The sequence below is a fragment of the Neofelis nebulosa genome, chromosome 4 (genome assembly GCF_028018385.1).
Source record: "Neofelis nebulosa isolate mNeoNeb1 chromosome 4, mNeoNeb1.pri, whole genome shotgun sequence".
NCBI classification, from domain to species: Eukaryota; Metazoa; Chordata; class Mammalia; order Carnivora; family Felidae; genus Neofelis; species Neofelis nebulosa.
The window spans coordinates 161,312,128-161,324,940 of record NC_080785.1 but is presented as its reverse complement, the minus strand read 5'-3'; the positions used below and the strand labels follow the sequence as shown (position 1 = coordinate 161,324,940).

Genomic DNA, 12,813 nt, shown 5'->3' with positions numbered 1-12,813 from the left:
GGACTCGGGTCCGCAGACTCCGGAGGTGACCACGGGGAGGATTCCGACCACGGCGGGTTGGCGCCTGTTTCGAGCGACACTTTCTACCCGGTCATCAGACTCCGCGGGCGCAACCACCATTTCTACGTTTCCTGGATTACCCAATGGCCTTCCTTCAACTCCCGCGGACACACGAATCACAGCGGAACAGAAACAAGGCCACGGCAATGCGTCCGCTGAAAGAAGGGGACCTGGGCTACCCAGCGAGGCTGAAATAAGCAAGGACCTCCGCAGAGGCTGCGGAGCGATGCCCCACCCACCGCACCGCCGCCGCCCCTGATTGGACAGTTCGTAAGGCCTCGCCCCTCCACGCCTGGGTGACAGCCGGGCCGACGGTTAGGTGTCTGAGCCTAAGGTGGACTGGATCCCGCCGGGTCCAGAAGAGTTGCCTTGTAACCAGTGCTGTCAGTCCACTCCTGGATCTCTGATCCTTCTTTACAAACACAGACACTTAAAAGTCCCCTCTCCGTACGCAATACTTAGTCGAGCCCTGAAACCGTGCCCCCATAGCGTTCATGAGGTTGAAACTAGCGGGATGTTTAAGCTTGTTTTTTGGAGAACTCCGACCCCACCCCCACCCCCCCGCCCCATCTCCTATTGTGTCTCCTCAGACCTTAGTAACAAATCCACTAGCTGTCTCGGCAGAAGCCTGGATTCAAGGTCATCTGATATAGTTCAAGCCTGTGAATGTATCTTAGCCCAGCCTAAGGCCCCATCCATTTGATACTAGCTCTCAGAGAATGCCCAAAGCCCCTTTCCTAGTCCCAAAATAACCTCTTCGCCTCAGGGGTGGAATTTTGTCTCCTTTCGGTGGTGTTTCCATCCTAACGTGAACAAGGGTTAAGTTCCGTATGTTTGCTCATTGCGCATGCTCCATCTTTCCTTAGGCGTAGTTAAGTTTTCCCCACCCTTTTCATCATTGTATGCAATCACAACCCATCTGATTATAAAACACTTGTTCTCTCCTCCTTTGGGGAGATGAATTTGAGGCTAGTCTTCCGGAAGCATTTTTCCTTTGGCTGCCGATCAAATCTCTCCTTGCTGCAAACCTGATGTCTCTGTGATGGGTTTTGTTGTGCATCCGCATTCTTGGGTTTGTTTACAGCTCCATTTTGATCTTGATTGTTGACCACTGGTGTCTGTCACGGTTTTGCCAAAAAGGTGCACAAACACAGATACCAGAGATGCATTTGGTGGGCATCCTTCCAGAACTTAGGTTCCGAAAAAGAGTACTGGAACCAGAAGAAATCGGCACTTCATAGGAAAAATAACTTCTGGGTCATTAGAATGGTTAACTTCAGAAAATGTTTCCGACGTGAAAACTTTAGATCCCATGGAAAATATATATGAGCAGGGACTCTTTTTCACCGGTGAGTCAATCATTCATTCCCTGTGGTTGAGAGGCCTAAGAAAATTAAAACTTAAAAGCTTAAGTTACGGGAAACTGAAACCTAACCAAGCTTAACCAGCTTGTTCCGCTTCTGTACAATTGCTTGGCGCGCCCATGTATTCCTGATCAATCATAGTTGCCTGGCACAACCGTATATTCTTGATCAACCATTGTTACTTGGCACATCCGTGTATTCCTGATCAATCATAGTTGCCTGGCACTGATCAACTATTGTAACTTGGCACATCCGTGTATTCCTGATCAATCATAGTTGCCTGGCATATCCGTGTATTTCAGATCAACCATTGTTACTTGGCACATCCGTGTATTTCTTTTTTTTTTTAATTTTTTTTTCAACGTTTTTTATTTATTTTTGGGACAGAGAGAGAGACAGAGCATGAACGGGGGAGGGGCAGAGAGAGAGGGAGACACAGAATCGGAAACAGGCTCCAGGCTCCGAGCCATCAGCCCAGAGCCTGACGCGGGGCTCGAACTCACGGACCGCGAGATCGTGACCTGGCTGAAGTCGGACGCTTAACCGACTGCGCCACCCAGGCGCCCCATATCCGTGTATTTCTGATCAATCATTATTGCTTGGCACATCCGTGTATTCCTGATTTCCCCATGACTTGTTTGTACCTGTCTATAAAAGGGGTGTGAAAACCTCTCTCAGGACCTCTCGGCGTCACCGGCAACGAGGGCGCAGAGGTCCAGGTTCGAACCTGTAATAAATGACCCTTGCTGCTTAGCTTTGACTCTGGACTCTGGTGGTTCGTTTTTGGGGGTCTCTTAGACTCTGGGCGTTTCATTTGGTGCATTGGCCGGGAAGCCCCCTCCCCCCCAAACCCACCAGACCCCAAGTCAACGGGTCATTTCTGAGACCGATCGGTGAGTGAGCTGGCTCTGTCTGTGTCTGTGTCTGTGTCTGTGTCAGTTGTCTGTCCGTTTCTGGCTCTCCCGCGCGGGATCTGTATCAGTGACTGACCTAGCCCTGGCGGACGCGCTATAGGGAAGTCAGTCGGGACCAGTAGGAGACGTCCTCTGGCTCCCGTCTGGGGCACTATTTTGGCCCATCAGAACTCTTTGTTCGGGTTACGAACACCCGTTCTGTATCTGGTCTCTTCTCCAAGGCACTTTCTGTTTGCCGCCGCACTTGCGATTTAACTTGTCTCCTCTCCCCTGCAGGTATATCCAACTCGCTTCCGGAACATAAACTAACTTGGCCCATTTATTTTTTTCCTATACAGGCTATGGGACAAAACCAGAGTACACCTCTCTCCCTTCTTCTAGCTAATTTCAAGGATGTTCAGGCTAGAGGCCATAACCTAAGCCTGGACATCCGCCGGTCAAGACTCATCACTTTCTGCCGGTCTGAGTGGCCCACTTTCGGGGTGGGCTGGCCTACTGAGGGCACTTTTTGTTTGCCTATAGTTGCCAAGGTAAGGGCCAAAACCCTCCGGCCAGGAGAGGAAGGCCACCCAGACCAGGTTCCCTACATCCTCGTCTGGCAAGATCTTATTGAGAACCCTCCACCCTGGATGTCCCCCTTCCTTTCCTCAGGGTCCTGTAAGATTGTCGCGGCCCGCTCCACTGGCCCAACCAAGCCGCGAACCCCCTCAGCACCCCTAAATCCCATATTGCCTGATAGCCAGGACCTACTATCCCTGGACCCTCCACCCTATCTACCCCCTCCCCTTGCACCCCTGGCCCTGCCCGCAGCGGCCGCCCCACCAGTTGCCCCGCTGGTTGCCCCTCAAGGGGAATCCGGGGGGGGGGGGCGGGGGGGGGGGAGGGGAGAGAAGCGGCAGCTGTGCCAGAACCAGGAAGGCTACAGGCAGCGGCCGCACCAAGCCCTATTGAAAATGTAACCAACCATGAAGGGCCAGCCGGCCGAACTCGCGGGCGCACCCAGCGTGAGACAAGCTCTCGCTTCCCCGACTCCTTTCCACCAGTGACCTTTATAATTGGAAAATTCAAAACACTCGGTTTTCTGATAACCCTAAATATCTTATAGCCCTCCTAGAGAGCATAATGTTCACCCACCAGCCTACCTGGGATGACTGCCAACAGCTTTTGCGAATCCTGTTTACCACGGAGGAGAGAGAGAGAATTCAACTTGAAGCGCGGAAGCTGGTCCCCGGGGAAGACGGTCGACCCACTGTTAACCCTGACCTCATTAATGCTGCATTTTCCCTGATTCGGCCTGATTGGGACTACAACGTGGCAGAAGGTAGGGGACGACTGCTCATTTATCGCCAGACTCTAATGGCGGGTCTCCGGGCTGCAGCACGCAAGCCCACTAATCTGGCCAAGGTGTACTCAGTAGTACAAGGTAAGACAGAGAGCCCTGTCACCTTCTTAGAGAGATTAATGGAAGCCTTTAGGCAGTACACTCCCATGGACCCTGAGGCTCCTGAAAATCAGGCTGCTGTTGTAATGTCGTTTGTAAACCAGGCTGCCCCTGATACCAAAAAGAAACTCCAAAAATTAGAGGATTTAGAAGGAAAACAGATCCAGGATTTACTCCGCATTGCTCAGCGAGTATATAATAATCGGGACGCTCCAGAGGACAAGCAGCTCAAAGCTACCAGGGAAATGACTGAAGGTTTAGCCGCCATAGTTCAAAAGGATCAAGGGCCCACAGGAGAACAGAAAACTTGCCCCCCTAGGCGCCCCCTAGACAAAGACCAATGCGCCTACTGTAAAGAAAAAGGACATTGGATTCGTGACTGTCCCAAAAAGAAACAACTGCACTCGGGGTCAAAGACATGGCAAACCAAAGCGGCCCCCATCCTATTTACCCAGAACTCAGAATAGGGGAGACGGGGTTCGGACCCCCTCCCCGAGCCCAGGGTAATCCTACAAGTGGAGGGGACCCCTGTGCAATTCCTTGTGGACACAGGAGCACAGCATTCAGTACTCACTAGCTCTCATGGAAAAATCTCTGATAAGTCCTCCTGGGTCCAAGGATCTACAGGAACTAAAAAATATCCTTGGACCACCCAACGAACCGTGGATCTAGGGACAGGAAGGGTAACCCACTCCTTTTTGGTCACCCCAGATAGTCCCTGCCCCTCGCTGGGAAGAGATCTCCTCACAAAAATGGGAGTTCAAATTCACTTTCAGCCCGGAGGGCCTAAAGTAACTGACTCCCAGGACCAACCCATCTCGGTCCTCACCATACGACTGGAAGATGAATATCGGCTTCACCAAACTCCACCCTTCCCGGAACAGGATATTAGCTACTGGCTCCACTGGTGTCCCGGAGCCTGGGCAGAAACCGGGGGAATAGGGCTGGCAAAACATCGTCCTGCTCTATTCATAGATGTTAAGCCAGGGGCCGACCCCGTGAGGGTCAAGAAGTACCCCATGTCAGCAGAGGCCAGGCTGGGCATTACCCCACACATCCGTCGTCTTCTCGACGTCGGAATCCTTAGACCATGCCATTCGGCATGGAACACCCCTTTGTTGCCTGTGCGCAAGCCTAATAGTGGAGATTATCGGCCAGTACAAGACCTAAGAGAGGTCAACAAACGGGTTATGGACATACACCCTACCGTGCCCAACCCTTATACTCTTCTCAGTACCCTCAGCCCAGACAAACGATGGTATACTGTTCTTGATTTAAAAGATGCCTTTTTCAGCCTGCCCTTGGCCCCCAAGAGCCAAGATATCTTTGCATTCGAATGGGCGGACCCAGAAAGAGGCATAAATGGACAACTCACCTGGACCCGACTTCCACAAGGATTTAAAAACTCCCCCACCCTATTTGATGAAGCCCTCCACGAAGATTTAAGTGAGTACCGGAAATTAAACCCAAATGTGTCTCTCCTACAATATGTAGATGACCTCCTTGTTGCAGCCGAGACCCGAGAAGCCTGCCTCGTGGGGACAAAAAACCTCCTACAGACGCTGGAGAACCTAGGGTACCGCGCGTCCGCTAAGAAGGCCCAAATCTGCAAGCCTGAGGGAATATATCTGGGGTACTTACTAAAAGGAGGACAAAGATGGCTCCCTGATGCTCGGAAAGAGACTGTCCTCCGCATCCCGCGACCCAACACGCCTCGACAGGTGAGAGAATTCCTGGGGTCTGCGGGATTCTGCCGATTGTGGATCCCAGGTTTTGCTGAAATGGCCAAACCCCTTTACGCAGTTTCTAAAAACCAACCATCCTTTGAATGGTCTGCGGAAGCTGAGCTGGCATTCCAACAGATAAAGAGAGCTCTCCTATTGGCCCCAGCTCTAGGACTGCCCGATATCTCTAAACCTTTCCACTTATATGTAGATGAGCACCAAGGCATAGCCAAGGCAGTGCTAACCCAGCATTTAGGTCCATGGCCCAGACCAGTGGCCTATCTCTCAAAAAAACTGGATCCTGTAGCTGCAGGATGGCCCCCTTGTCTCCGGATAATAGCGGCTACGGCCCTAATGGTTAAAGATGCCAATAAGCTGTCCCTGGGTCAAGAGTTACATGTCACCACACCCCACGCCGTTGAAGGAGTACTCAAGCAGCCCCCCGATAGGTGGATGAGCAATGCTCGGATGGTCCACTATCAGGGACTCCTGTTAAATCCTTTACGGATCACATACACCCCTCCCCGAACTTTAAAACCCAGCCTCGCTGCTACCCGACCCTGACCTGGACTCCCCGCTCCATGACTGTGCCGACATCCTAGCACAGATCCATGGAACAAGGGAAGACCTACAGGACTGGCCATTACCTGACGCTGAGGTCACCTGGTTTACTGACGGAAGTAGCTTCGTCCATCAAGGACAGAGGTATGCAGGGGCAGCAGTGACATCTGAGACTGAAGTGATATGGGCAAAGGCTCTGCCCCCAGGGACTTCTGCCCAAAGGGCAGAACTAATTGCATTAACCCAAGCATTAAAAATGGGGCAGGACTGCAAAGTGACTATATATACGGACAGCCGGTATGCCTTTGCTACGGCCCACATACATGGGGCAATATACCGTGAGAGGGGACTACTCACTGCTGAAGGCAAAGACATCAAAAATAAAGATGAAATTCTGGCCCTATTGGCCGCTATTTGGGCCCCTAAAAAATTGGCCATAGTACATTGCCCGGGTCACCAAAAAAATAACTGATCCAGTCTCTCGAGGGAATAACCTCGCTGACCAGACTGCACGCCAGGTAGCACAAAACCTCATTCAAGTACTCCCTGCGCAGCTACCAGACCCAGGGCCCCGAGATTTACCCCCACAGCCTGAATACTCAGAAGATGATCTTATTTGGATGCGCAAGCTCCCCATGACACAAGTTACAGATGGATGGTGGAGGGACTCTAGAGACCGCCTTATCCTTCCCGAAAAATTGGGCCACGCAATCCTGACAAAAATACACCACTCTACCCATTTGGGGCCCCGAAGACTTCAGGATCTCTTCAGACAATCTCAACTGGTATTAAAAAACATCTCTGACCAGACAGAAAGGGTTGTGACAGCCTGTTCTACATGTCAACTCCAAAACGCGCACCCACATACCACAGCCCAAGGCCACCGAAAAAGAGGAACCATACCAGGAGCCCACTGGGAAGTGGACTTCACCGAGGTAAAGCCCGGCAAATACGGCTATAAATACTTACTAGTGTTCATAGACACTTTTTCAGGATGGACTGAAGCCTTCCCAACCAAGAAGGAAACGGCGCAGATAGTAGCCAAAAAGATCCTAGAGGAAATCCTGCCCAGGTATGGTTTTCCAGTCATGATAGGGTCAGACAATGGACCTGCATTTGTTTCTAAGGTAAGTCAGGGATTGGCTTCCGTACTTGGGGCAGATTGGAAATTACATTGTGCCTACCGGCCCCAAAGCTCAGGACAAGTAGAAAGAATGAATAGAGGGGCACCTGGGTGGCGCAGTCGGTTAAGCGTCCGACTTCAGCCAGGTCACGATCTCGCGGTCCGTGAGTTCGAGCCCCGCGTCGGGCTCTGGGCCGGTGGCTCGGAGCCTGGAGCCTGTTTCCGATTCTGTGTCTCCCTCTCTCTTTGCCCCTCCCCCGTTCATGCTCTGTCTCTCTCTGTCCCAAAAATAAATAAAAAACATTGAAAAAAAAAAAATTAAAAAAAAAAAAAAAAAGAAAGAATGAATAGAACACTAAAAGAGACCCTTACTAAATTGACTATGGAGACTGGTGCTAATTGGGTAGAGTTACTCCCCTACGCTCTGTACAGGGTTCGCAACTCCCCATACAAGTTGGGCCTTACGCCCTATGAAATCATGTTTGGCAGACCCACACCTATTATACCTAATCTTTTTTTAAAATTTTTTTTTTCAACATTTTTTATTTATTTTTTTGGGACAGAGAGAGACAGAGCATGAACGGGGGAGGGGCAGAGAGAGAGGGAGACACAGAATCGGAAACAGGCTCCAGGCTCCGAGCCATCAGCCCAGAGCCTGACGCGGGGCTCGAACTCACGGACCGCGAGATCGTGACCTGGCTGAAGTCGGACGCTTAACCGACTGCGCCACCCAGGCGCCCCTTTTTTTTTTTTTTTTAAATTTTTTTTTTCAACATTTTTTATTTATTTTTTTGGGACAGAGCTATTATACCTAATCTTAAGTCGAACCTTATTCAATTAGACCGAGATAACAGCCTCTTGTCTTCTCTCAGGGCTCTACAGCGGGTTCATGAGGCCGTGTGGCCTAAACTAAAAGAACTGTATGAGACAGAGCTCCCACCCACTCCTCATCAGTATCGTCCAGGAGACTGGGTCCTCGTCAAGCGACACAGGCAGGAGAACCTCGAACCCAGGTGGAAAGGACCTTACCAAATCATCCTGACGACTCCCACCGCCATCAAGGTAGATAACCTCCCCACCTGGATTCACCACACCCACGTGAAACCTGTCGACCCGCTGTCTGACTTCGTGGGACACACTGATAAAAATATTACTTGGACTATAAACCGGAGTAAGAAAAACCCCCTCAAACTAACCTTGTGCCGTGCCTCCCCTAAACATGTTCAAGATAGTAACCCTTGTCCTACTAGCCCTCAACCTTAAACTCCTAGAGGGAGGACTAAATGCCCCCGTTGACAAACGGAAATTGTATGAAGCTCTGTACGGGAGGCCCTGTGATTGCAGAGGTGGCGTAGTTAGGACCCTTACCCTGCCACATGGTAAACGACTAATAGCCGGCTCTGTAGGAAAGGGTGGTCACTATCAGCAAATATACACTCAAACCCAAGACTGTGGGACCACAATTGCTTACTTAACCCAGACCTACGATATCACAGGACCCCAAAAACAGCAGTGGTTATGTGTTGACAAACCTAAACCCCTCCCCCCCACAGCAGAATGCCCTTGCTCTACTTTCCAGGAATCGATGCATAGTTCTTGTTACGACTCCTATCAGCAATGTATGGGGCCAGACAATTCCACAACCTACTTTACAGCTATCCTACAGAGTGTCAGGGCAGCAAAAGCTAATGATAATAATATGCAACTTCAAGCTGGCTGCCGTGGCTCAGTTGGAAAAGCCGTCTGCTGGAACCCACGAGCCCCCATACATGTGTCTGATGGCGGAGGACCCCAAGACACTGTCAGACAGATAGAAACGCAAGCGAAACTTAAAGAAATTGCAGAACACATGTATCCACAGCTTAATTACCACCCCCTAATTCTCCCTAGGCACGACCCTTATGAATTAGACCCTCAGACAATGTCTGTCCTAGAAGCCACTTTCTTACTCTTAAACATCTCTAACCCGAGTCTAGCCCAAGATTGTTGGCTTTGCCTATCTCGGCGGACTCTCCGACCCATCGCCATCCCCACTGAAATTAATATCAGCATAACCAATGACTGCTTACCTTCCTCCCTACTTGACCCCTTCCCCGTTCAATTCATTAGCCCATTCAATGCCTCGTGCTTTATAAATAACCTTACCTCCCAGAATGACAACATAGATGTAGGAATCGTATCCCTTGCCCAATGCCACCAGTACGTCATTATCAACTCCTCGTTATGCAGTACCAACACCACCGTTTTCGTCTGTGGGAATAACCAAGCCTACACTTATCTACCTCATAATTGGACTGGAGTATGTATCCTGGCCACCTTACTGCCAGATATTGACTTGGTTGCAGGAAAAACCCCCATGCCCATTCCTAGTCTAGATTGTGTAGCTGGCAGATCCAAACGAGCTGTGGCTGTTATCCCCCTCCTGGCAGGCCTAGGAATTACAGGCGCATTGACAGCCGGGACAGCAGGATTAGGAGTCTCTATACACTCCTATCTGCGACTTTCTCGGCAGCTAATTAACGATGTCGAAGCCTTGTCAGGGACGATCCAGGATCTGCAAGATCAGCTGGATTCCCTAGCAGAAGTGGTGTTACAAAATAGAAGAGGGTTAGATCTGCTAACCGCAGAACAAGGCGGCATCTGCTTAGCCCTACAAGAAAAATGTTGCTTTTATGCCAATAAATCAGGAATAGTTTGGACCAAAATTAAACAGCTCCAAGAGGACCTCGCACGCCGACGAAAAGAACTAGCCGAGAACCCACTGTGGTCAGCACTCGATGGGTTTCTCCCTTACCTTCTCCCCCTTTTGGGCCCCCTACTAGGCCTCCTCCTCCTTTTTACCATCAGCCCTATTATATTCAACAGAATAATGAACTTTATCAGAGATAGATTAAACACCATTCAGGTTATGGTCCTTAGGCCACAGTATCAGCTCCTCGACATGGAAAGCGAGCTTGATTAGGTAGCACTGTAGGACCCAAGATTGGGTCCTCAGGTACTTGAGAAAGGGGGGAATGAGAGGCCTAAGAAAATTAAAACTTAAAAGCTTAAGTTACGGGAAACTGAAACCTAACCAAGCTTAACCAGCTTGTTCCGCTTCTGTACAATTGCTTGGCGCGCCCATGTATTCCTGATCAATCATAGTTGCCTGGCACAACCGTATATTCTTGATCAACCATTGTTACTTGGCACATCCGTGTATTCCTGATCAATCATAGTTGCCTGGCACTGATCAACTATTGTAACTTGGCACATCCGTGTATTCCTGATCAATCATAGTTGCCTGGCATATCCGTGTATTTCAGATCAACCATTGTTACTTGGCACATCCGTGTATTTCTGATCAATCATTATTGCTTGGCACATCCGTGTATTCCTGATTTCCCCATGACTTGTTTGTACCTGTCTATAAAAGGGGTGTGAAAACCTCTCTCAGGACCTCTCGGCGTCACCGGCAACGAGGGCGCAGAGGTCCAGGTTCGAACCTGTAATAAATGACCCTTGCTGCTTAGCTTTGACTCTGGACTCTGGTGGTTCGTTTTTGGGGGTCTCTTAGACTCTGGGCGTTTCATGGTCATGATCCATTTCTTTCTTGTGACTGCATGATTTAATCAATCCATGATGAGACTTGGGTATTTGTGCTAAATTGGCTATTTTTCAGTCCATACTGTCTGGCATAGGACGTATCTCGAAAGATTAGTTCTAAGACCATAGCCCATGAGCATGACTTCATTGTCGAAGAGATCCTGACTTTGTCTCTTGCTTGGTTCGTGTTCTTTGGCAATTTACCTAAGCTTCTAAACCTCATCTGACTCATAAAAGAGATAACAAAGACCAGACAGTTTGCTAAGTAATGTGTGATTAGGAAAATATGCATTTTATGGGGTGCCTGGGTGGCTCAGTTGCTTGAGCATCCGGCTCTTGACTTGGGCTCAGGTCATGATCTCATGGTTGGTGGGTTCAAGCCCCGTGTCGGGCTCTGAGCTGGCAGTGCAGACAGAGCCTGCTTGAGATTCTCTCCCCCTCTCTCTGCCCCTCCCCTGCTCACGTGCTTGCTCTCTCAAAATAAATAAACTTAAAAAAAAAAAAAACCACATACATTTTAAGTGAGGTACTTTCCGGAAAGCACCCAATAATACACTGTACGAAATTATTTCAGTATCTAGATAACAGGAAAAGCAAAATTGTTCCAGAGGACTGGGAGCTGACCTCACACTGCCTCAAGGGCCTAGATAAACCCTGTGGAAGAGAAAAATGTCACACATGTCCATCACCAGACAAAGCTACTCTTTGACCAAGATAGATCAAGATAAACAGACATGCCTTCTGTAACTATGTGTCTATAAATGGTAACAGAGAACATTCCAAAGAATGAAAATGACCCAAATTCTCCTCTTCTAATGTAAACAGTGCTTCTCGCAAATTAGGTTTAGCATCAAAACCATTCTTTCTGCCTTATAGATAAAAACTATTATAGGGGCGCCTGGGTGGCGCAGTCGGTTAAGCGTCCGACTTCAGCCGGGTCACGATCTCGCGGTCCGTGAGTTCGAGCCCCGCGTCAGGCTCTGGGCTGATGGCTCGGAGCCTGGAGCCTGTTTCCGATTCTGTGTCTCCCTCTCTCTCTGCCCCTCCCCCGTTCATGCTCTGTCTCTCTCTGTCCCAAAAATAAATAAAAAACGTTGAAAAAAAATTAAAAAAAAAAAAAACTATTATAATTGCCCATTATAGAATTAATCTCACTTCCTCAGGGCAACCCAATACAAAGCCTTCCTTGAACAGCAATCATCTAACACAAAATCCAACCAAGAAGTCCTTCTGAGTGTAGTTACTGATGCACCCTACAGTGTTTCATGCTTTGGGTCACTCTTACAGCCAGAAATTATTTATATTACTGACTACAGATTTGATCACGGTGCTCTTTGGGAAGAGGGTGCTGGAAAAAAAAAAAAAGACATACGTTTTTGGTTTTATGAATGAATGAGAACCTAGTCTCATGACCAATGTGAGTATAAAAGAGAAAAAAATAAAATTTGCCTGAGGGGAAAAAAAAACCTGAACTTGGGCTCACAATACAGTTGAGTCAGAATGCATAATAAATGTAGAAAATGACAAAGTTTGATCTGAAAATCCTTAAATCAATGGGACCTTTTAATAAAATGTTTCAAAGGAAAACTATAGAGGCATTCATTAGGGGGGAAAAATGCATGTACTTTTAATCACCATAGAATTCAACTTAACTGAAAACCTACTGAGGGATTACGCGAGAAGCGACACAAAACACCCGGAATCTGCCGGTAACGAGGAACGTGCCAGGTTTCAGAGGGAAGATCTGGGTCACAGCAGTCGCTGCACAGAGCAGAAGGATAAAGTCTCACGTAATTCTTCTGGACTGCACCCGTGTGGCCGTCATACTGCAATCAGGAACACGCAGACGGACACTCGCAGTATTAACACAACAGGGTGTTCACTACACGAATTCGACCTTGTATGAACCGGATCTAGGGAAGAGGGGAGTAGAACACGCAACCCGTGATGGTAGAAATCTGTTTCCAGGTGGACACATGATGGATCGCAGGAAATCTCGACTGTGCTGGCTCTTCAAAGTCGGACAGTGGAGACAACTGGA

At 49.0% G+C, this 12,813-nt stretch overlaps 1 protein-coding gene across 1 annotated transcript; it reads left to right on the top strand.

The window, feature by feature from the left end:
• Nucleotides 1–6,410: 6,410 nt before the first annotated feature.
• Nucleotides 6,411–7,281, top strand: LOC131508630 (protein NYNRIN-like; the record flags this gene model as incomplete). Its single annotated transcript, XM_058723593.1, has 1 exon — nt 6,411–7,281. A coding segment is annotated over exon 1 (597 nt), but the record flags the coding sequence as incomplete, so codon positions are not given.
• Between the last annotated feature and the right edge of the window lie 5,532 nt (nt 7,282–12,813).